The 22981-nt window shown below is 34.7% G+C and overlaps 1 protein-coding gene across 3 annotated transcripts in view; it reads right to left on the bottom strand.

Annotated features, from left to right (window-relative positions):
- LOC113518181 (insulin-like receptor) overlaps positions 1 to 22981 on the bottom strand; it is a 115616-nt gene that overhangs the window by 6938 nt on the left and 85697 nt on the right. For 2 of the 3 annotated variants that reach the window (XM_031913073.2, XM_052903104.1), the window contains 22 exons: positions 22424 to 22558; positions 18518 to 18656; positions 15006 to 15184; positions 13416 to 13580; positions 12841 to 13000; positions 12351 to 12495; positions 12051 to 12271; positions 10907 to 11081; positions 10374 to 10615; positions 9992 to 10168; positions 9371 to 9567; positions 8734 to 8887; positions 8507 to 8560; positions 6572 to 6766; positions 4676 to 4830; positions 3971 to 4135; positions 3269 to 3517; positions 2825 to 2913; positions 2177 to 2405; positions 1146 to 1364; positions 887 to 967; positions 351 to 597 (listed from right to left, as the gene is read on the bottom strand). In XM_031913073.2, coding sequence (XP_031768933.1) covers positions 351 to 597; positions 887 to 967; positions 1146 to 1364; positions 2177 to 2405; positions 2825 to 2913; positions 3269 to 3517; positions 3971 to 4135; positions 4676 to 4830; positions 6572 to 6766; positions 8507 to 8560; positions 8734 to 8887; positions 9371 to 9567; positions 9992 to 10168; positions 10374 to 10615; positions 10907 to 11081; positions 12051 to 12271; positions 12351 to 12495; positions 12841 to 13000; positions 13416 to 13580; positions 15006 to 15184; positions 18518 to 18656; positions 22424 to 22558 — 3772 coding nt within the window. The remainder of the gene's footprint in view (positions 1 to 350; positions 598 to 886; positions 968 to 1145; positions 1365 to 2176; positions 2406 to 2824; positions 2914 to 3268; positions 3518 to 3970; positions 4136 to 4675; positions 4831 to 6571; positions 6767 to 8506; positions 8561 to 8733; positions 8888 to 9370; positions 9568 to 9991; positions 10169 to 10373; positions 10616 to 10906; positions 11082 to 12050; positions 12272 to 12350; positions 12496 to 12840; positions 13001 to 13415; positions 13581 to 15005; positions 15185 to 18517; positions 18657 to 22423; positions 22559 to 22981) is intronic. The other variant, XM_026902981.3, reaches the window with a different exon arrangement.

The raw sequence follows: 22981 nt of genomic DNA, 5'->3' as shown, positions 1-22981 counted from the left end.
GTGCTGTGATAGTGAACTGAACGTATAAGTTGGGCAAAAATCTAAAACAAACTTTGCACCTACTTCAAATCCCTTCTCGAAAACAATTGACGTCTAATTCTTTAACGGGGATAGAAGTATGACGGCCTAAGCAAAGATTCGAGCAGCCCTTAGGCAAACATAGTTAACTCTCGTACCAGTCGACCTTCTGTTGCTCCTTTCTGTGGGTTTGTGTTCAGTGAAGCTACAAAGACTATCCACTGCCAATGTTTCTTAATTTTTTAGATTTATTAACTTTTTATTTTAATAAGAGCACGGTAAGCTTCGGTGTGAAGGTGTACTAAACGGTATATAAAGGCACAGGCACTGACCGAGCGTGGACCGTTGGAGCGCGTACATCTCCTGTCCCTGCGGCGAGTGGAAGAACGAGCGGTGGCGGAAGTAGGGCATGGCCTGCGGCGCGAGGTCGGCGGCCAGCTGCAGGAAGGTGGGCCGCGCCGGCGCCCGGTGCGCCCAGCACGCGCGCATGAGCTCGTACAGCCGGTCGGGGCAGTGCTCGGGCCGCTCCATCACGCCGCCCTCCACCACGTACCGCACCACCTGCTCGTTCGACAGCCCCTGCAACCACACCGCGCAGCCCGGTCACCATACAATACCTAGGCGCAAAACGCGTCATGTTTGCGATATGAATTCTCGTGGTAAAGGTTATCGTGACATGTGTACGAACTCATGTTTTATCTTAATACATAAAATCCCATGTCACCGTACTCGTTTGCGGAAATCTCTGAAAGTGCTTGTAAAAAATTTATTTATATTTAAATTTTGTAATTGTATTTTTTTTTTCATTACACAATATAATGCAGTTAAACTATTTTACAATTAAATTAAACAAACACTGATGAAATACCTGATATGGTAGCATAGCGAGCGTCACCATCTCCCATAAAACGACTCCATAACTCCAGACGTCGCTACTACTTGAAAACACCTAAAAGAAATAATGAACAAATTAATAGACTATATAAATAAACAAATGTCAATAATATATTAAAAATATATAGATGTATAATGTAAGACTCAACAGTATAAGATTTAAGAGGCAAAACAATAAAATAAACGTATAAATTCTATTAATAGTGACTTTTCAATATATTTTGTTTACTCACCCCGTCTTTTAAGCTCTCAGGGCTCATCCACCGCACCGGCAGTAAACCCTTAGTGCCTTTCCTATAATAATCAGTCTCATAAATGTCTCTGGTCATGCCGAAGTCCCCCACTTTGACGGTGAGGTCGCCGGCGACCATACAGTTGCGCGCCGCTAGATCGCGGTGCACGAATTTTTTGGCCGATAGGTAGGCCATACCGTCGGCTATTTCTATAGCCATCTGTTGGAAAAAAAAACAATATTTTATTAGATGCACACGACAGCTAACTACGTTCATTTACATTTACTACATGTATGTACGTATATTTTCAATTAAACTATAATTACTAATTTAATACTTTGCATTTGAACATTTTTTTTTTCTATTATTTAAATAACTCTGAGAAGCCAGAAAATTTTGTTGCGGTTGGAAGTTATTTGATTGAATAACACTTTAAAACTATCGTAATAACTGTAACAGCTTAGAATATATATATATATATATATATATATATATATATATATATATATATATATATATATATATATATATATATATATATATATATATATATATATATAATATATATATATATATATAGTACTTAGGTAACAGCAATAAAAAAGCGTTCCATGTAGTCGTATTAGTCGTACATGTTCACTATTAGATTTTTTATTTGTACTATACTAATAAATATCAGCAGACTGTGTTGTTGTCGGGTTTTCGTTTGTTCGTTTGTTTCCATTTTCATTAATATTGACCGAAATAAACCATAATTTTTTTTTATACAACGCAAGGGCAAACAAGCATACGGCTCACCAGATGGTAAGTGACTACCGCCGCCCATAATCACCCACAACACCAGCGACATTGCAGGTGTGCTGCCGGCCTTTTAAAAAGGAATAGACTCTTTTCTTGAAGATTATGTTGTCGTATCGGTTCGGAAATATATCCCAAATATCTCAAAATACCGTGCCATGTGTGTACAACGTACAACACTTGTGTGTCATGTCGGCGGCTAGCATAAAATGTAATCCCTTATGATATATTACCTGTAATATGTTTTGTAAGGTGGGCGGGTTGCCGGTGTCCTTCTTGGGCAGCGAGGTGTCGGCGTCGGGCCGGTGCGAGCGCAGGTAGGTCTTGAGGTCGCCCAGCTCCATGAGCTCCATGACGACGAGCGTGGGCTGCCCGCGCGACACCACGCCCAGCAGCCGCACCACGTGGAACGTGTCGAACGCCTTCATCACCGACGCCTCGTTCAGGAACTCGATGCGCTCCCTGCACACGCCACCACATTGCAGATTATAGTTTAGTATATATAAAAGAATATTAAAAAAAAAGTAGATGTGTGATTAAAATGGGGGCACTTTAATGACGCATCTACCTTTTTTACTTGTCTGTTTGTGGTCATAGTTTAATTTAGTATTAAATAATATCTTAACAATGGTCAAACTTTATTGAAGTATTATGAAAGTAAAGGGCGTTCATATGACATTGCAGTGACAATGGCATTTTCGTAACTCCAACACGTCACTGAACAGTCATGTTTTGCTTATATATGGTAGGTGTAACTATTGCGTTACCACCGCCGCCATGATCGAAGCACACTCGATACAGTCACCTCAACAATGGTGTTTGGAAAAACCTTTACAATAAATAAACTAACAGCTAATTTAAAAAAGGTATATATAGCAAACCTGTCAGTGGCATGTTCATTGACAGTTTTCACAGCGCATCGAGTTTCTGGTTTGCCTTTTTCAATATTCTTCGCTATTCCTTCATACACCTGAAAATAATATAGACTTTATTAGAATATATATATACATGTTACAAAATGGCTGAACGTGACCAAAATACAAAAAACTCAGTTGTTATATTTCTGCGATAAAATCATTTCTATAAGTTTATGACAGTTATGGACCTTATATTTATCCGTTTTATACTATCGTCATATCCAATCTTTTTATAAACAGGTATCTAACGACATCCCATTTATTAAAACCCTTTAAGTCATTTGGACTACATTTTGCGAGATTAAACTTGTTAAATTAATAGTGAATGAGCTAATAAATGTAAATATTGGTGGAGTATGGGAGTAATTAGGACCCGCTCATCTTAACGCACTTTACCAGTATACTAACCATCCCAAACGATCCCTGTCCAAGCTCCCTGATGAACTCGATGTTACTGCGAGGCACCTCCCATTCGTCGGGCACGTAGACAGTGGACACATACTCAGGGTTGACACGCGCGAACAACTTGTTGCCTTCATTGGGCGGTAGCAGGCCGCGACGTGCATACCAAATGCCGCCGCCCACTACCATCAACATCACCACGCAACCGCCCACCAGGCCCCAGATCCATTCGTGACCAGGATTCGCAGTTCTCTCCTGCCGTATATATTAAAGCCGAGTACAGAAATATTGCAACGCAAAATGAAATGTTTGCATTTTGTACGACACTTATCACAGAAAATTAACAGGTTACAAATGAATAAACTTAAATGGCTTTATATATCTGTAGGAAGTATTTACAAGTAAGTTTCATATATTTGATAATCTTATGTAAGTCCCCTGTTGGGTCCACCATTACAATGTCTTATTTCTGTTGTGAAACAGCAATAAATGTGTTGTAACGCACATTTCTTAATGAAAAGAAGCCATATGCAAAAATTATTTCTATAAAATGTTACTATAAAGAACCATCACTAATAAGGAAAAAGACTACACACGACACTGTAATAAATAAGGGCCTCTTTCGAGTCCGAAACTAGTCGAGCAACTGTGAAGTTTAATATGTAAGTATAATCGATATAAATAAATTATAAAGCAAATATTGTTTACCGGTATAAATATAAATATCTCGGAGAGGTTCCCGGCGCCACTGACGGTGATAGGTGTGACCTTGATGCTATAGTTTCCTGCGATGAGATTCCGCAACATGTACGTTCGCCCGTTCGTCTCATAGTCATCTGATGATACACACGTCTGAAAACCAAGGTCTTGAACCTGCAAATAAACAATAAAAAAATAAAGAAACATTTTTATTGATATATAGATTTAATTCTAAATTTATAATTTAAGTTCTAAATTAATACTTTATGCTATTTATTTAGGCCACGCCCAGTTTTTTTTAGAAAAACGTATTCGATGCGATTTCTAACGATAGTATCTATGATCGCAGTGAACATTCGTTAGATCGAAAATAGTATAATTAGTTTTTTCGTCATCATTATTTTGGAGTCGGCGTAATATGTTCTTTTTTCCACTCATCTCTATTTGCGGCCATTTTGCTATTCACTCCCTTTCTGACCATGTCATCTTTCACACAGTTCATCTACCTTTTTCTAGGTCTTTTCTACACTTACGATGTACATTTTCATATTTAAAGCTTTTCTTATTCTATTCTCTTCTTTTCTGTTTTGTCAAGTAATAATAATAAATATAATATATAGGCTACAGTGACCGTTTACCATCCAGACGGGCTGTATGCATGTTTGTCACCTTCATGGTATAAAAAAATATCTATGAGAAATAAACATAGAATACCTGAGTGCTGTCCTCCACCCGAGAATAATGCACTTTGTATGCTGCTAGGAAACCGTTTGGATTTTTGGGAGGTTCCCATGTTACGTTAACCTCGGGAAGCGTCTTGTTTGACGGCAAAATATCAGCTTGTAAGTTGCCAATTACATCCGCATTCACTGTGAACAAAATACAATATTGTTTACTTATATTACGCACGCATAGTTATAATTATCCAAATACTAATCTAACCATGCTGTATGACGAATTGTTGACAATGGAATATATTATATATTATTAATAATGTACTTGTTTAATTTTATTTTTATAGGTTTAAATTGTCTACTTCATTATGGCAGATTAATTGGGAACTTTTTATAACAAAGCAATTAGTTCTAATGATTATTTTAATGTCATAATACATTTAATAGATATTTTATTTAAGAAGAACCATAAATTATCTATTTTGTCCTACGATTATGGCAAATTCCAAAGACCAGAGGGAGATTTTGTACAAAAGTTGTTTGCTTGGGCACTTCTGTCCCATTCGTGTTTCTACCGTGAAGCCGTTATATTTGCTTAGCTGTGTTTCGGTTTGAAGGGTGAAATATGGCAATGAATTTATAGGGTACAGAGAAATAACACCTGAGTCCCCAAGAATGGCAACGCATGGGGGTGGTATTATGGGCGAAACAGTATAATCTGTTATATCTATGGTACTGCTGGTTTCGTCTACAGGCGACGATTACCACTTTCCATCAGGTGGGCCGTCAGTTTGTTTGCCATGATAAGTTGGATAAAAAAAATACCTTAATACAGTTAGTATAATACTATCACATTTCTAATATACAACAACAAATATAATTCATGCAATAAGAACTTTATTATCTTCAATTAAAAGGATTCTAAAACAATTTTTTTAAACAATAAAACAATATATTAATCACTACGAGTCTAAGACAAGGTAAAAATGGTACAACAAATGTTATTCATATCTGAAAATTCGAAGGGCCAGTTATATAATTACCGCGAAAGGGCGAAGGCCTTTGGGCATGAAAAACAATAACCTTTGCAGGTACACGTATCAAATTGTTTATTGAGAAAACAATATATTAATGGAACCGGACGAGTTATGATCCCATAGATAGATGTAAGCATATACCTCACTCTATCTATATGGAAACTAATATTTTTTTTAATACTATGGCTTTACAAAATTGTTGGCTGATTTCTTTCAATAATACCTCCAGTTATGAAGTTTTTGTAAATTGTCTAAACTTTTTTTTAATTTTTAAACCGAAATTTATTTGAAGTCAAAGTATATTCCTTTAAGTTCACTTAGAGCAAAGTATATTTAGTTTCTAGGACATCTTATTAAATCATAATACTTGTATATCAATATATTTAATACAGTAGTATTCGAACTGTATATCGTACCGTCAGCATCAAAAGTAGATGAACTCAAGAGATTTCCACATATATATCCACCATTGTAAGCATGAGTAGCTTAACAAGGTTATCGCAAAAATTGGATTTAATATTACATAAGGTTGAAATTAATTGAAAATATACAATAGCATATGTACATTAGAAATTTTCCAAATCTTAATGTGTTTGTTGACTTTATATGCTAATTGTACTAAATTTGATTCATATTAACATGTGGAATAAAGACAAAAGAAATATTATTAATTATAAAATTAATGGGAGCATCAAATATACATACCTATTATTTACAATAAAAAAAAAACTCTTTCGATTCATACATACATATGTTGAAAAATAAAAAGCATAATGAAATCTGATAATTCTGACAAGATAGTGTGTCAAACAACTAGTCTACTAAAGTAATCAAATTATAAAAAGAATAAATTAATAATCATTTATAATAAAAAATTAATAACTATACAAGATGCTCACTCAATTCCAATGTGCGGAAGGTGTTGTACGCCCTGTCTGAGCACCAGGTCTTCTCATAGGTTTCCTTATTCTCATTGTCGTCCTTCATGCGACACGCCCACACATTCACCGTGTACCATGTGCAATGACGCAGGCCATTCACAGTCAGTGTGCTCGTGTTGCTGTCCAGCTCGTAGAACAACGACTTCACGTAACCTGACATATAAACATCTTGGTTACAGTGACTGACACTTGACTCCATACACGTTCTGTAATGCACGCTTATTCATAAACAATAAAACTTCCTACAAACCTATTACTATTAGAGGGTTTTATTACTATCTTTCAAATTGAGAATTCACACACAAATATATGAGAATGTCAGTAAATTTCAAGGATGACCTTTACTAATTTTGTTTTTGTCTCTTTAATACTCCTTTTGTTGTAAATTAGTCATAATAAAGTAAAAGAAGAGACCTAGTATTTTAAATAAATTATTTGACATCTATTATCTAAAGAGTATCAGAATATAAAGAATATCAGATGTATTCAATATTATTATCTCGTAATTCTTCGTGTACGATGGAGATATCTTTTCCATACCCTATTTGATGCACAAGACTGCTAAGTAAAAAAATCACTATATGATAGTGAAAGTAAAAAAAAACTTGAAATAAAACTATACCAAGCCGCGTGGCCAACGTGGCAATAGTAAACTAACATTCTACTCGGAAGAGATGTTATTAGGTTCATATGAAGGCACAAGTCTTATTAGGGCGAATTATTATTCTGAGCTTATGCATTTGAATCTTATGAGCGTGGCTTAATATATTGCGTGTTTAAAACAAAAGTGTCAGACAGAAAAGCTGTACAGCTAATTGTGCTGGCTCTATAAATCTCTCAGTAAATATCTATGTTTGTAGATTGGGAATGTGTGAGTTAGAAATTATTGTAATTTATCTTATATTAAATTATTTTAAGTAAATAAGGGTCGTCTCAAGATAGTATGTGTCAACATCTAAGAATATAAACTCTTTTCATAGATGAGATGACGAAATAAAAAATAAGAATTACAATATTTTGAGTCAATAATTGTTTCGAGGTAATATCAAAATAAATTTTTAGTAATACGTCTGCATAATATACGTCATACGGTTTTGATGCAAAAGTGTGTGTGAATGAATATGCACATTGATTTGGTTGAGAATGGTCTTGCGGCATCACTATTGTTATGCGTAGAGATCCGTCTATATTTTTTTATGTCGGAACGCTTATCATACTACTAAAATAATTTGTTGAATAAAAACAACCTTATCTAAACTTCATGGTTTACAACTAATGGAAGGTTTGTAGGTATTAAAATATTATTAGATAACAAATATGACTGTATCAATTCTATTTATAAGTTCCTAAATGTGTAGTACACTTAAACTATCGTAATGATATGTTTACTAAAACTAAAAACATGTCTCTTTAATAAAACCCACAACTGAAATAATATTGAAAGAATCTACTACTTGACGTATCTACATTCAATCAGAAAATAAAGGCATGCATATAAAATAACGAGATGAGCGCCGCAATTATATTAACTCTAAATCTACAAAATTACATGCAATGTCTACAAGAGATGTCTGTTTTATGCCATGCCAGTAGGTACTGTTTCGCTCATCCAGTGAATAACTCTCATTTATAATTAAGTATAATTCTAACGTGTAATCAGCTTGTACACTGTTTGTATTATTCATAAAAACGTGTCACTAGAAATAAACATATTTTAACAATTAATGTGTTTTGTCACATTCTTTCAAATTAAGATTTACGCTCGAGAGAAAGAGACGAAACTATTAAATAGCTAAAATAGGTTTTCTGAATGTTTTTATGAATAAAATGTGATTAAAACACATGCAGTAACCGGATACCCGTGACATAAAACAATAATTTCTATGTTGTAACCTGTAGTATTGTCCTTTATGACGCAAACGTTAGGCTCGATGCGACTGCATTTGACTGAAAAGAGAACGTTCAGATGGGCGTGATGAGGTTTGTGTGAGGTGACAAGCATGACAAAGATGAAGAATAAGCACAGAGAAGGTAGCCTATAGTTGGCGTAGATGATTAACGTGGTAAATCAAGGGATGGACTGGTGAAACAAATGTGATGGCGATCGTGAAATTGGTTACCTTCTCCGTCAGTGCTGTTGGAGTAGTTGAATCCTATTATGGGCCTATTGTTCTCGCTGAGTATAACGAGCATGGTTTGCAGGTTCGATTGCTCGATGGACCGCTTCGGCCTGTTCTTCACTTTGGCTCGAATTTTCTCGGACTTTATGTAGACCTGCAATAAATACAAATGATATATGAACTGTATTACCGCAAGGTCCATAAAACGCAATTTTGTCTACCACAGCGATTATATCAATTAAAACTATGTGAAAAATTTGTGGATATTTTTTATTTTATTAAATTAATTAATTAAAAGTATAGAAACAAGGATAGCATTGCACATTTTCATATTAGCCACCTAATATTATTTAATTTTTAAAGCAACATTTTATTCAGTATTCCACCGTGTCTATTGTATTATATTGTTAGTCCGTTTCAATGGAATTTTATGATAAGTTAAAATTATATTGAAATTATTAGGAAAAATACACTCTAAATTAAATTAGTAATAAATCGAAATATTCCATCAATTAATTGATTTTTTACTACTATTAGACATCAGCAGATTGTCTTATGGTCGAGTCAATTATTTTATATTTTCATCATTTGTAATGAAAAATACTTTAAAATTGTTAGTGCTCAAATAGAATGTAACCTCATTCTGCAGTTCGTTCTCGAAGTTGATGCTCTCGATACGCTCTTCCTCGGCGCGCGAAGTAAATCTGACGCCGGACTTGGGGCGATCTTTGCAGGAGCAGGACGCGTTGCTGGCCAGCTCGCCCGTCACCTCGCGCTGCAACTCCGGTGGACCCTCGCCGTGGCCAGCTTTTATCTTGTTTGCCAGGGCATTCGCTACGGGATGGTATAGTTCCTATATATTATTGTAACTCAGACACGCACACTCCACTCACTATAGCACCACTGTTTCCTCTTAAAAATCCCATAACTAAATTGTCAAAATATCTGTTAAGATAATGAATTTTATGTTAATAAAATTCCTTAAAATCTGTCTTCGCTGATATATTTAAATGTCCCTCATAACTACAAATAAAACTGAATTAAATAGGGATAGCAGCTATAAATTGTTTAAGGAACAAATAGTAACTTAAAGATACCATCAAGCAAGCTATGAACAATCAACTAAAAATCTTAAAACATAGCTATAAAGCCCAGTAGCACTTTGGAATAGTTTTTAGGATTGCCAATGACGCGCTAAGAAGATCCGCAAACTATAACAAAACAAAATCTAAAGTACATACTATTACACGGTACATACGGTTGGTGCAGTAATCGAACTTGGAGCCGAGGATCTTGGGTTTATTATAGCTGTTGGCTTGGATCTCCACATGATACATGACCACGACACCATTAGGCATAACTGGCGGGGACCAGCGGATGTTCACAGAATGCGCGGTATTGTGTTCTACTATCAAGTTTACTGGTGGACTTGGCTCTGCAAATAAATTAAATATATAGATTATTCCACTTTAATTAAAAATATAAATTATTATACTAATAATCGCTAGCGCTCAACATCTGCGATACATAACATACCTACATAGAAAAAAAGAAATAAAAAAGTTCATAAATAATCTGTTCCTTTTTTGAATTTGAAAATTATGTTTGGCCAGTTCAGTGAGAATTCTAAACATACTCACGTCCAGGCAGTGTCTTGAAATATATTATGTTGCTCTGCGCGCCCTTTTTGTCCTGTTGCGTGGTGTACGTCTTCACGTATGCGGCGTACCGCGTGTACGGTCGTAGGTCGGTGAGCGGCCGGAACGACGGTTGCACATGCTTGCACGGGTTCGTGATGATATCCGTGCGGGGGTCTTGCAACTCGGCGCTCCTGTTGCTATGCAGTCGCGCCTCATCTATCGTTATGTCTACCACGTTCCATCTGGACATATAGATATATTCATAGTTAAGTCTATTTGTTATAGCCCTTAATAATGTTAACATTTTTTAGTAACGGTTTTCTTCCCGTTTTTCTTCTCTAAGTAAGATATTCTGTTATAGCTTAGTTTTTACACAGTGCAACAATTCATGGTTATTATTGTAACTCTCATTACTAAAAATTACATTAATTACATACATTCTTAAAATGATTTCATCCTTCCCCCCCGATTGCTTGTATTTTAAGTAAATTATAAAAAAGTTTTATTAACAAATGAAAACTTCAAATACTAACGCATCCGAACAGGCATCTCTCTGACCATACAGAGTAACGTCCTTATCAGCAACAATATAATACAGCGAGTAGCCAAGCAACTTGCGAATGTCTTCCACGCAGTACATGTTCCACGTTAGCACAACCACAGTGTCCCGCCGCTCCGAAACATTCAGATTGAGCAGGTTAGGGAAACCTGAAGCGGAAATATAAATTTTTTTTATGCAACTTAGAATGGCAAACAAGCTGACGGCCCACCTGATAGAAAGTGGTAACCGTTGCCTATACACACGAGCAATACCATGGACATAACAGAGTACACTGTTTCGCCCATGATACCCCCCATGAGTTGCCATTCCTGAGGACTCAGGTGTAATTTCTCTGTACCCTGTAATTTCACTGCCATATCCCACCCTTCAAACTGAAGAACAGCCATGCAAACACAACTGCTTCACGGTAGAAACACGAATGAGACAGAGGTGCCCAAGCAAACGATTTTTGTACAAAGTCTCCTTCTGGTGAGAATGAGTTTGAACCTTATATGAATATACTATATTAGCTAACGAGGCCAACGTTGTTTTGTTGGGGGTAAGGGGTTGTTAATAATGATACCTAAAAAGCCTATTGCTAGTAATATACCTTATCAGGTCGACCTCCATGCGGTTATCCCTGGAAACTATTGTGGTTAATTCGTCATGATCCGTCGACTGACCTGCACCCATCCCCACTTATTATCTCTCACTGGTGCCCGGCCAGTATACACTAATAGTGCAAGCTTGGTTACCATTTCATTTTCACCCATGAAATAACGTTGTTTTGACCATTAAACCTATAAAGGTCAAAACGAGTTCTTATCGGAATAAAAACTATCCTGTCTTTCAAGTTAAAGCAAATATTACACATTTACAAAATTTTATTAAAATCACTAGAGCAGTTTCGGAGAACGAATATCAGGAGACGGGATTTTTACAATATAATAAATTGCGTTTTTATATTGGATCAAATTATATTGTGCATATATTATTATTATACATTCCCGACGCTCAAATTGAAAAATGTTATTCTAAATTAAGACGTAGTGTAAACTTTGATATAAGTAAGTTTTTTACTCGCGGAGATTTCGCCGCTGATAACGCATTATTTATTCGCTTGCATGACTACTTACATGACGCCTGATCTCCGTTGTTGTCTTCAGATACTTCAATTACACTAAATTCCGACCTGGGATCGTGTGTCATATTTTTAAGAGGCAATATTCTGTCGTAACACAGTTTTGGATTCATGTGTATATGAAGTGTTCCCTTCGATATATCTATAGGCCCATGAGTGGGCCAGTCCCATAATAGCTCCAGGTTTGGATTGTTAAATATATTTAATACTTGTCCCCTGAAAATAATATTTACATTTAGTCTACTTCGTTAATTACTTAAATTAAAATTAATTTACATTCTTATATCATACTTACTTGTTCTCGCCTGGTACTCCAACTATTTTCTTCAGACTCTTTAAGAACATTAATGATATTAACATATATGAACGTGTCACCTGCAAGCAGCCAACAATCTCTCTGATTTCACCCAAAGAAGATTCGAGAACTGCCATTGTATTACCTGAAATTTATAACGAAATAAAATCTCTTATACTATTTTCGGTCCAAGAAAGAGCAAATGAACAGATATATTATGTTTCTCTATTATTCGCATGTTTTATAACATTATTGACTGTATTCAATTTTAAATAAGTATATTATTATATTGCAATGACTTTAGAGTGGTCATACACATTACGGTATATCAGAGAGGCACAAGTAGGCAATTTGTCTGTAGACTAAACCATAATGTATGCCCAGCAATATATTTTTTTTTCTTAAACCTGTATAATATCGCATAAAAACACTTGACACTAGAGGGCAGCACCCTGTTACGGATAATAGTATTTCTGGTTATAGAACTCACCACCACTAGCCCGCAATGTGATCTCAAGTTTGCCATTGATATGCGTACAGCCGCGATACCGTTCGGCAGCTGCTATGGAGTCGATCTTACCGCCGCTACACTCTCGTACGCAGCCAGTTTTTGGGCACGGTATGCAGGTAGCAGTTTCTACATCGCCCACCTACAATACAGCATCAAATTTTAAGTATCTTCAAATCAACCATATAAAAGGTAAGTTGAGAATGAAAAATTTTAGTAGTGAATTACCAGAGGGAGACTGTACAAAAGTCATTTCTTGATGGGTAGTGCTGTCACAGTCGTCTATGACGTGAAGTAGCTTTGCTTCCACGGTCAAGAATCGGTTTAAAGTGTGGAATACAATAAGGAAACTACAAGTTACGGAGTCCTAATAAACGACAACGCATAAAGAGTACCATGACCACCACATAGTTCTTGTGATGTCCATGGTGGTTTTCAAGTGTGTGAGTGACGGTTACCGCTTTTTATCAGGTGGGTTGTTAGCTTATTTTCCAAAAATATTAGTAGAGATTCACTTAAATGTATCTGATTATAAGTAAATTAAAAATAATCCATACCTCCATATAACCGCTGGGACAAATGTAGACGCAGGAGTCGTTGAATATTTTGTAGGCCTTGATGTTGGAGTCTGGCCGCTGTTGGTTGGTCTCACTCGAGCCGACCAGGGGTGGCGGCGGCGGCATTTTGCGACATTCCTCCTGAGCCACGCACCGCGCGAACAACTAAACAGAGAACAGTACCATGTAATGTCTTATTTTTTTTTTTTTTTATAGCACAAACGTATACATAACACAATATATATTATCTACCACAGATATGTAACTATAGCGTATGTATGTAACAGATAATAAAGTGGGAATTAATATTACTCCTGGTCAAAAACAGGGTGATAGATATATTTTTAAAAGCTCATGATTATAGTATAATTGTTACGCCAATAAAATTGCTGGCGTAGTTACAGGGATTATTAATTTAAACAGAATTAAATATGACAAGAGCAAAATCATTAAAATTTGATATAAAATTTATAACAAATTTTTAAACTTTATTCAAAATTCAGTACCCTCGCTACAGGGTAAGAGGTTGTTAGTAATGAGGCCAGGAGCTTATAGCCCTATTGATAACAATTTATTATGTTAGATCAACCACCACTCGATTCTCTTTGGAATCCATAGTGTTAAATTTCTGGTAAATTCATCACGATGAGCCTAACTAATCTTCATCTATCATCACACACTGGTACTCCGTCAGTAGACATGAATAGCATATTACCACTTTATTTTCATCATTAAAAAAGAACCCTTCTTGGCCCCATACAACATCCGATATAATCTTTATTTTAAAACAATTTGATAATCTGTGGTATATATTTAAAAATAATACTAAATTACTTCATTGTGAGAACTTTAATCTCCGCAATACGTAACGACTTTTGATTGTAATTATAATAAGCGCCTAATTATCTAATACGACGCTGAATTATCTTTTACTTATAAAGGCAAAATAAATCTATACGATCGTAAATTAAACTCTAATGCTCTTCCTTTTTCAATAGAGTTTAATAGAAAAGTAACCAAGCCTTATTGAAATTATCACAGAAACACTTTGTAAATGAAATAAATAAACACATCGTTTATTTAATTATGTAATTATTCCACTTAGTTTTAAATATGACATCAGCAGAGTGTCTTATGGTCGAATCAATTATTACTTTAATTGCATTTTAATTAAATTCTAATAAAACAGACTATAAACAAACAGACATATCATGTGAGGTATGTTTTCGTTACTGCCCGTACATAGAAAAACAAGACGTTGCTCTCTCATACTATCTCATGTATGCACCAGCAAATGCGTATCTGTAGCCAAAATCATTATAGTCTGTTTCAACAAAACTTAAAAGAAAACAAACGAGTAAATAAGTCGTTCTTAAGACAGTGTGCTGATGTCCAGTAATAGATCAAATCAAAGACTGATTAACTGATTAAATGTCACAATATATTATTAATTTTAATAAGGAACGTTTCTATGACAACACAACAAAACTTTGTTCTTTAATACAACTTAATTAAAAGGTATTTCATTAAGTTCTTCGCATTAAAACCGACTGTAAGGTGTGTTTGTTTATGTATGGACGTCGCTCGTACCTTGTAAGTGTCGCGGGGACAGTTCTCCACGCAGGTGCGCTCGCTGCCATATTTGAAGGAGTAGTGCTTGCAGGCGAAACAGTCCCTGGACGTGGGGCCGTTGCAGCCGCCGAGGCAGCTCCGGTGGCAGCACGTCCTGTTATTCATGCAGCCGCTCTCGCCACACGCACTCGGGCATACTGTTCACACGGTATAATAATTATCAACCGGTCACGTCCACATCGTAAACACTTTAGAACTTTATCATAGTGACATTATTGACAATTCGAAACATGTTTAGACATAACCCCAATAAAGTCTAATTGTTATAAGGCAATAAAAGCGTTGTGCTGTACTGAGAATAGCAAACGAGTTGATGGACCACCTCATTAAAACTGTATCATCCGAAGTACAGAATACACGCCCAGTGTCACGTACGCATCAGGTTACGGGCAAAAAGATTTACGCAATCCAACATAACTGAAGCTCGTCATATACGTAATATGGCATAATCGCAGCTTGCTACGTATGCAGTTTGTCATAATCGCAGCCTGCTATGTATATAGTTAGAGATAATCGTAGCTTGCCATGTTTGCAGTTTGACACAATCGCAGCTCGTCATGTTTGCAGTTTGAAATAATCACAGCTCGTTATGTTTGCAGTTTGACATAATCGCAGCTCGTTATGGATGCAGTTTGACATAATCACAAATCTTTATTTATGCAGTTTGACATAATCGCAGCTTAATATGTCACACTTTGTCACGAAAAGCAAAAACTGTTATTTTTTTAGAAACATTTGTTTTATTTTAACAAGTTATTTTAAAAAACAAGTTATCTATATTTACACCTATTTTTATTAAAAAAATAAACAAAATAAAAGTCAATTAATTTATTTGTACGGATATCAACAACAAGTTAATTTTACTAAATGAATTTTATATTATTACTACGGGAATTACTTAATTAAATATTAATTATTAAGTCAACTCCGCTTGTAACACTCGTACCTGTAGGTATATGGATTGAAATCCTATATTCATTTGCAGTTTCTTAAACGAGTGACGACTAAATTTGTGATTAATTGCGTATTGTGAACCTGTAGATCTAAGGTGCCTATATGTCATACGTAGTAAACATGGCTGCCACTTCTGAGAACTAAGATATTACACTAGTCATCTTGCTTTCACATTGAAGGCAAGGCTGCTTTACGATAAAAATTTGTACCACGATGGTATCAATCTATCCAGTACCGGCCTTGGGGCGGAGAACGGTAGGACGGCGCTCGTGGACGCTGAAGTTCAAAAAGGCCGCCAAGACGTAAGATTGGCGTTAAGATTAGTAAAAGATCGCATTAAATTTCACTTTGGCACCAAGTATACTAAGGTCGGCTTTCTACTCGTTAAATAGTGTTCTACCAGTAACCACTTAAGTCAATGTCAAATCTCAGACAGACCAGTAAATTTTTTTTTTTTTAATATCCCAAAGAACCAATTTTACCCATTATGCCATCATCACGTTAAACGTTTTCCTTGTTGAAATATTTAATAAAACAGTTAAACATAACACTATCTAAGAAAAAATAGAATTTTTAAGTTACGAAGTGTTGCCATTTCTTTATTTTAATTTATTTTTTTATAAATAAGATTACCATTAAATATTACTATTTTCATTGGGATATACCAGGATATTTCAATTATGACAAGATAATATTTATCAAGGTCATAACGAGATGATGAAATAAAAATATGGAATTACAATGTATCGATTTAATTCATAAATTTTCGTAGTTATTTGAGATATAGAAGAATTTATTTCTGGCAACACATTTATAGTAAAAAAATAATATAAATATGAACTAGTAACGATCATGGTTGTGTGAGGGATATTTTGTTTTAAAATAGCCTTAACAATTATAATGACTTGCGCAGACTAAGGGAAATTTTGTTCATGAAAAAAATTTCCTTGCTTTTAATCTTATTACGGATAATCCTCAAAGTCCCAAAAAATTTTATACTACAACGCACACGTGTCGTACAGGGCTTAAACAAAGTAATATTATCCCGAAAAAAAAAATTGTTGTATGTTGTAATCCATTTGTACTTTTCTGTTGGTTTGATTGACTTGTGTATAATAAAATCTAGAAACTGTTGACACCAGAGGGCGACAGCCAAGTCAAGACAAGCAGTATTAGATGGTAGTTTGAATTATAGAGACGCCGTACAATATATGCATTAAAAAAAATGAAATGGTACATATTATACATTATGTTACGTCTATTTCTCTAAAGGCCTATTACAACTGTCTCTAAGTTGCGGGTTTGCTTGTGTAAATTTGAATATAAGTAACATATGTGTTAATTCGGAAAGAATGCATTTATCTATGTAGCAAAATTTAAATCAATTCAGTTGTTTGAGGTTTTTTTAATGGGTGAAAATGGAATGGTAACCGCGCCTATGTCTACTATTGGTATATACCAGTATATACGAAGCACCAATGAGAGATATAGGTGAAAATGAAGCAGGTCAGTTGACCCATCGTGAAGACTTCCACAAGGATTAACCCGACGGTTTAAAGGGAGACTTGCGTGAAGGTCGACCTCATCGTATCAACCGTCAACTGACCACTGCTGAGAATAGGCCTCTCTCATAAGGCGGGTTTTGCAGTAATTGCCACGTTTGGCTGGTGGAGGTCAACCTAATAGAGTATAATGCTAGCAATGGGTCTGTTAAGATCCTAATATAGACAATCCCTTTACCCCAGTTGTTGGAGTGTGATTGAGTAACAATGATTCAAACTACATCTATAGAAACCTTCACATTTGCAATATTCAGAGTAACATATTATAGAGACGCGTTATTTTTATTTGTATGCATTCCAAGATACAACATTGTTCCACCTCAATGGACATAAAAGTTCTCCTGAAGACTACTCCGCATCAAAACAAAGTCTGCCGCGAGCACCGACAGCCCCCGCTCAGCTCAGTGGGTCGAGGTACGCAGTCAGGCTCTCACTTACTTCGCAGCCGCTCATGATTAAGGGTCATGAATTGATCCCGAAACTAGTCTAACTGCCTTGATCTAATTATACGTAAGTTAAACCGGTAGTTATTATAATAAAATAATATGTGCTTACAAAACAAAACGTTTAACAATAAAAAAGCAAATTGATATAATTGATTGCCTACAGGGTTACGTTTGATTGAGAACCGGGTTTGTTATTACAGCTAATATTGGTTATTTCTATGTATACGGGGTGAAATCGAATACAGGTGGCATTCAATTAAGGTACTGTGAAAATGAATGTTTTTCTTAAAAACACATGGGTCGAAAAGTTTTGAACCTCCCATATTATCAAATAGACGCGATGTGATTATACGAGAAATAGAAGACTCAAAAATTTTCATCATTTTTGACTCATATATTTTGGAGAAAAATATTTAGTGTCACAGGTAGAATATTACCTTAAACGATGCTAAAGATTTCAATTATATTCCATATTACTGAAAAATTAAGAAGAATAAAACGCACTCACTTTTTTGGCAATGTTTGTCATCCCAGCAGAGCAGAGTGCCCGAAGCGTCGGTAGGACACATCGAAGAAGATTGCGGATGATCCACGGTCCGACTTTGCGCTTCTGGACACAGACCGCATAGCCGAGGGTCGTAGTTTGACTGCAATAAATAAGTTAAATACATCTTCTTTCCTTATGTTGTTCAAATAATATTAGTGAAAGTATAAGATTTCTATAGTACAACAAAAAAGCACGTCTATTTGTTAGAATTTCATATATTTATTTTGAATAAAATTTCATCGGTTTACTATTTATTTACTATTGTTGGAATCAAAATGCGCTGAAATTGTTTTAATTAATTAATTTTATCTACAAGAATGAGAAATTAACAGTGGCCCGTATGAAAGTTGATGGAGGAAGAGCGAACGGAAACAGATCGCCGTGTTGCAATGCTACATTAATTAGTGTTTCCATATACAAAATTTACATTGTTAGTTTATGGTTTTAGAATAAAAAATATTTAATGTTAAGATACAATATTGGATCTTAACAATTATTATGTTGTTTTTCTAACCTGTAACGTATAATAAAAAGTTTTAGCCATTTAGATAAATAAATAATTGCATATACTTAAGCACAATTTAAATTGAAAATAGAGGCTAAAATCTTTTAACAAACTCTATGTATATGATGTTAATTCCCTTAAGATGAGGTTACTAGGAAGCAATTATATCCTTTACATTGTCAACTATGTTATTTGTACATTTGCAATCTGTTATTTATACAGACATGTTCATTTGCGGAATTGACCATATTTAGTGTAAGTAAGCATAGACGATATGGTGCAAAACTAATAACAAAGAAGTCCCACGGTTCGCGCAATATGCGCCACATTATATTGGCCCAGAATCGTAATATCTACTGACCACATGCCCGTACGAAGTCCCTAACAGCTATTACATAAGTCTTCAAGTATATAAAAATATTTAAGTATAGAAAACTATTGGTAATTGTAGTCTTATGCAATGATTTTTTAGTCTTATCAGAAGCAGAATATACATATGAGATAATCAATGTATCTCTAAGTTTGTACCACGTCGCACCTGTATTTACATTTAAGGCGAAGAAACAATACATGCATTATCGCGTTAAGTGTCTGTAATATAAACAATAGCCAGTACAGATTCAGACATCTTAGTCTTCAGGATGTATCACCCCTGAGGATTAAGCTGTTACACCTTAATAGTGACCACCACCATTATTTAGCGTTATTCATAAAAGATGTTCATTTTACACGCGCTCGGTGAAGCTGTAAAGGGTATCTGCGGCTAACAGCTAATGCGGTACGAAAAAAAAGTTCAATTTAATCTCAGGGGGATGATAGATTGTATACCAAAAATTACCTATATAATTAAAATATTTATCATATGAAACTCTTTATTCGCGTCCTATAGGACATATGAGAACTCTTCTTTACACTCCCTTCAAAGACTTATCTGCGTATTTGCCTATTATTTATTTTAAAATGACCTTCCAATTTACAAAGACATCTAGGTGCACGGCGTATAATATGCACCAGTTTCTAGGTTATGTAAATAGCTATACAAATTACAATTATTTTGTAAATAGTACGTATATATAGAAGATATCAATAGCCTATATACTTAAGGATATAATGTTGTCCTTACACATTGGACACTATAAATTATAATGTGAACCCCATCAATTGCAACTAATAAAAACATTTGTCAGGTGTTATAAAATCTTTAAATTATTGCATTAACTTTCTTATATTTCCAAGTCACACACAACTCTGCCTAATAAAAATGCCACTTTGTAATTGCCTAATAAAAATAACACAGAATTTGTAATGATGTGAATTTGTAATTCATGGATAACAAAAATAAATATAGTTCATCTGTACCCAATCCACATACATCAATTCCGCACAATTTTTTTCTAATATCGCATTAAAGACCTCAATTAATCAATAAAAAATCATCTAATTGAGGTTACATATGATCCTTAGTGTTATGTTTAAAATAATTAATGTTTTTTACACCCCATATATCTGTAATTAAAGTGCAGTTTGACGTGAAAGAAATCAAAACAGTAGGTACATTGCGGCAACATTAAATAGATGAATAATGGTAACCAACTACGGAAATATTCCATAAGGTTGAACCAAAAGTAGAAATTAGCATAGAGGCCAACAGAAACAAGAGGTTGTTTTATCTAATAGGACTAACATGCCATAAGACGTTGCATTACTGGATAAAGTTTGATTTTACTGTATAGAGTAAAATTTAAGCCATTAGCTATCAGGTAAAACTATATCTACTTATGCTATTAAATATGTGTATTAATGTATTAGGACAGAAATTTAACAACTCGGTCCTATTATTACATAACAGCTGGGTGCACCGTGTTTATTATGGAACGTCTAAAATTTTTTGTCATTCTTCAACCCATGTTTCTTTGGTAAAAAGATTGAATTTTACTGGTTCAACGTATCTTTAAAAGCATGCATTTTGTTTTAATGGACTCTTAAAAGATCTTAGAATTTGGCAAAAATTATCATGTTCTTTAATGTGTTATGTTAAATAACAAAAAAACACAGTTTATACGATACATTAATTTATCAAAACAAACTTTTATTCCTTTCCTTTAATTGTCTTTATTACTACGTGAAATATTTCCTAAATTCCTAATATAATTTCACCGGACGTATTCATAACAAAAAGAAATGCAAATAAATTTAAACACACAATTATTACTATCAATGAAATAATATAACGCTCTTTTATGACTTTTCGGACACTATATTGTTATGTGTGGGAATAAAAAAGATTTCGATGCGAAAATATTAGACTACTCTTATACATAAACTCACATACAGAATTATTACTGTCCTTTTAAGGAAGTGTGAAACTGAACATTTTGTCAAAGATAAATAGATTTAAAAAAAGACAAAAATTATTCAGCTTCCCATACGACAGCTGGACTCACCGTGTTACAAGTTTATTATCATCATCATGATCATTATCGTTTCTCGACCTATGTTTCTTTGGGGGGAAAATATTAGTTATACGTTATACTGATAGAAAGCTTCCCTAAAGGAATGCTGATTATCTCAAACCTGTATAATATAATAATCAAAATTCATCGGAGGAAATTTCTAAAAGCCTGTAGTTTATAGTCGGTAATTTGCAGTAAGTATTCCGATTGCTATCCCGTTTGAAAAACATCCATTTCAAGAGGTTCTTATGAGATCGGTGAGTATGTTACAGTCACGCCAGGCCACATTGTGAAGCGGCACGAGGTGAAAGAATAGTTGCAACGCAGTGTAATAGCATACGCAACAAGTACATCCAAAACAGGTTTCGTGTTCGTAATTATAAAGATAGTATAAAGAATAGAAAGAACAATTAAACCATGTGGTACGCCAAAGACAGGAATACTTCAGCAGAAAATGGCTTGAGACCTAAGTCTATCCTTTGGAGATGACTTCGCAACCGTCTTAAGCATTAGTTGGATTGGATGGCATAATACAAGATATTAATTATCAACGAACTCACATAAAACATGTATAAGAAGAGCAAAAAAGGGAGATTTTATTAAAGGACGGATCCTGGTAATATTATAGAAAGAAAAGTGATAGTATACCGTTTTGTAAATGAATACAATACAATAGATATTCAGTTATGCTATTTAGGCTAAATAATCGTCGCCTACTTCTAGAAGAGCAGTGCATTAATTTCTATCAATTATTCTCCAAGTATCTTAATAATTTAATAAACGCTTCGATTTATCTTGGCGTATGTAGGAAAAGTCACGAGTAGGAGTACCGTTATTTGCGGAATACATCAGCTTGAGTCATCAAAACAATATTATGTAAATTCTGCAGACCGATTAAAGCTTACTCACCCTGATAAATACGTTGTCCAAATCTTTTGCGATGATTTGACTCCAGTCCACAGTGTCCGTATAACATAACTGGTCGTTGTGTTGAATCCGTACAGCTCCCCGTTCTATTCTCGACAGCGATCTGAGGCCCAGCGACTGCATACAAAATACTAAAATCATTAATTTATGTTCTCTGATGATCATCATTTACATTCTAAGCTAGTAGTTTAATATCAGAATTGAAAAAATATCTCTGTGGTCGTAAATTTGAATGTCATTGACAATATTTTATATAAAAATTTTAATTTCCCATCAATCTTCGGATTTCAAATAAATTTAATAAAGTAGATAAATTAGGGAGGTCATATTAAATTAAATATGCTTGGTGAACTGTGGGCTAGTGATAAGGCCGCCACAATCGTAATATAGGTAAAATACCTCTCACCACCCCAACTAGTATCACAGTTATGAGTATATATATAAACAACCAAGCCCAACTACAGACTGGATTTCGTTTTATATTTCTTATCTCAATACGAAAACACATTTATTTACTGTGTAACAAAAATTAAGATACTT

The sequence above is a fragment of the Galleria mellonella genome, unplaced genomic scaffold (genome assembly GCF_026898425.1).
Source record: "Galleria mellonella isolate WM207_F2 unplaced genomic scaffold, CSIRO_AGI_GalMel_v1 utg132, whole genome shotgun sequence".
NCBI classification, from domain to species: domain Eukaryota; kingdom Metazoa; phylum Arthropoda; class Insecta; order Lepidoptera; family Pyralidae; genus Galleria; species Galleria mellonella.
Note: the sequence above shows the minus strand (reverse complement) of the source record. Positions and strands in the feature narration are given on the sequence as shown.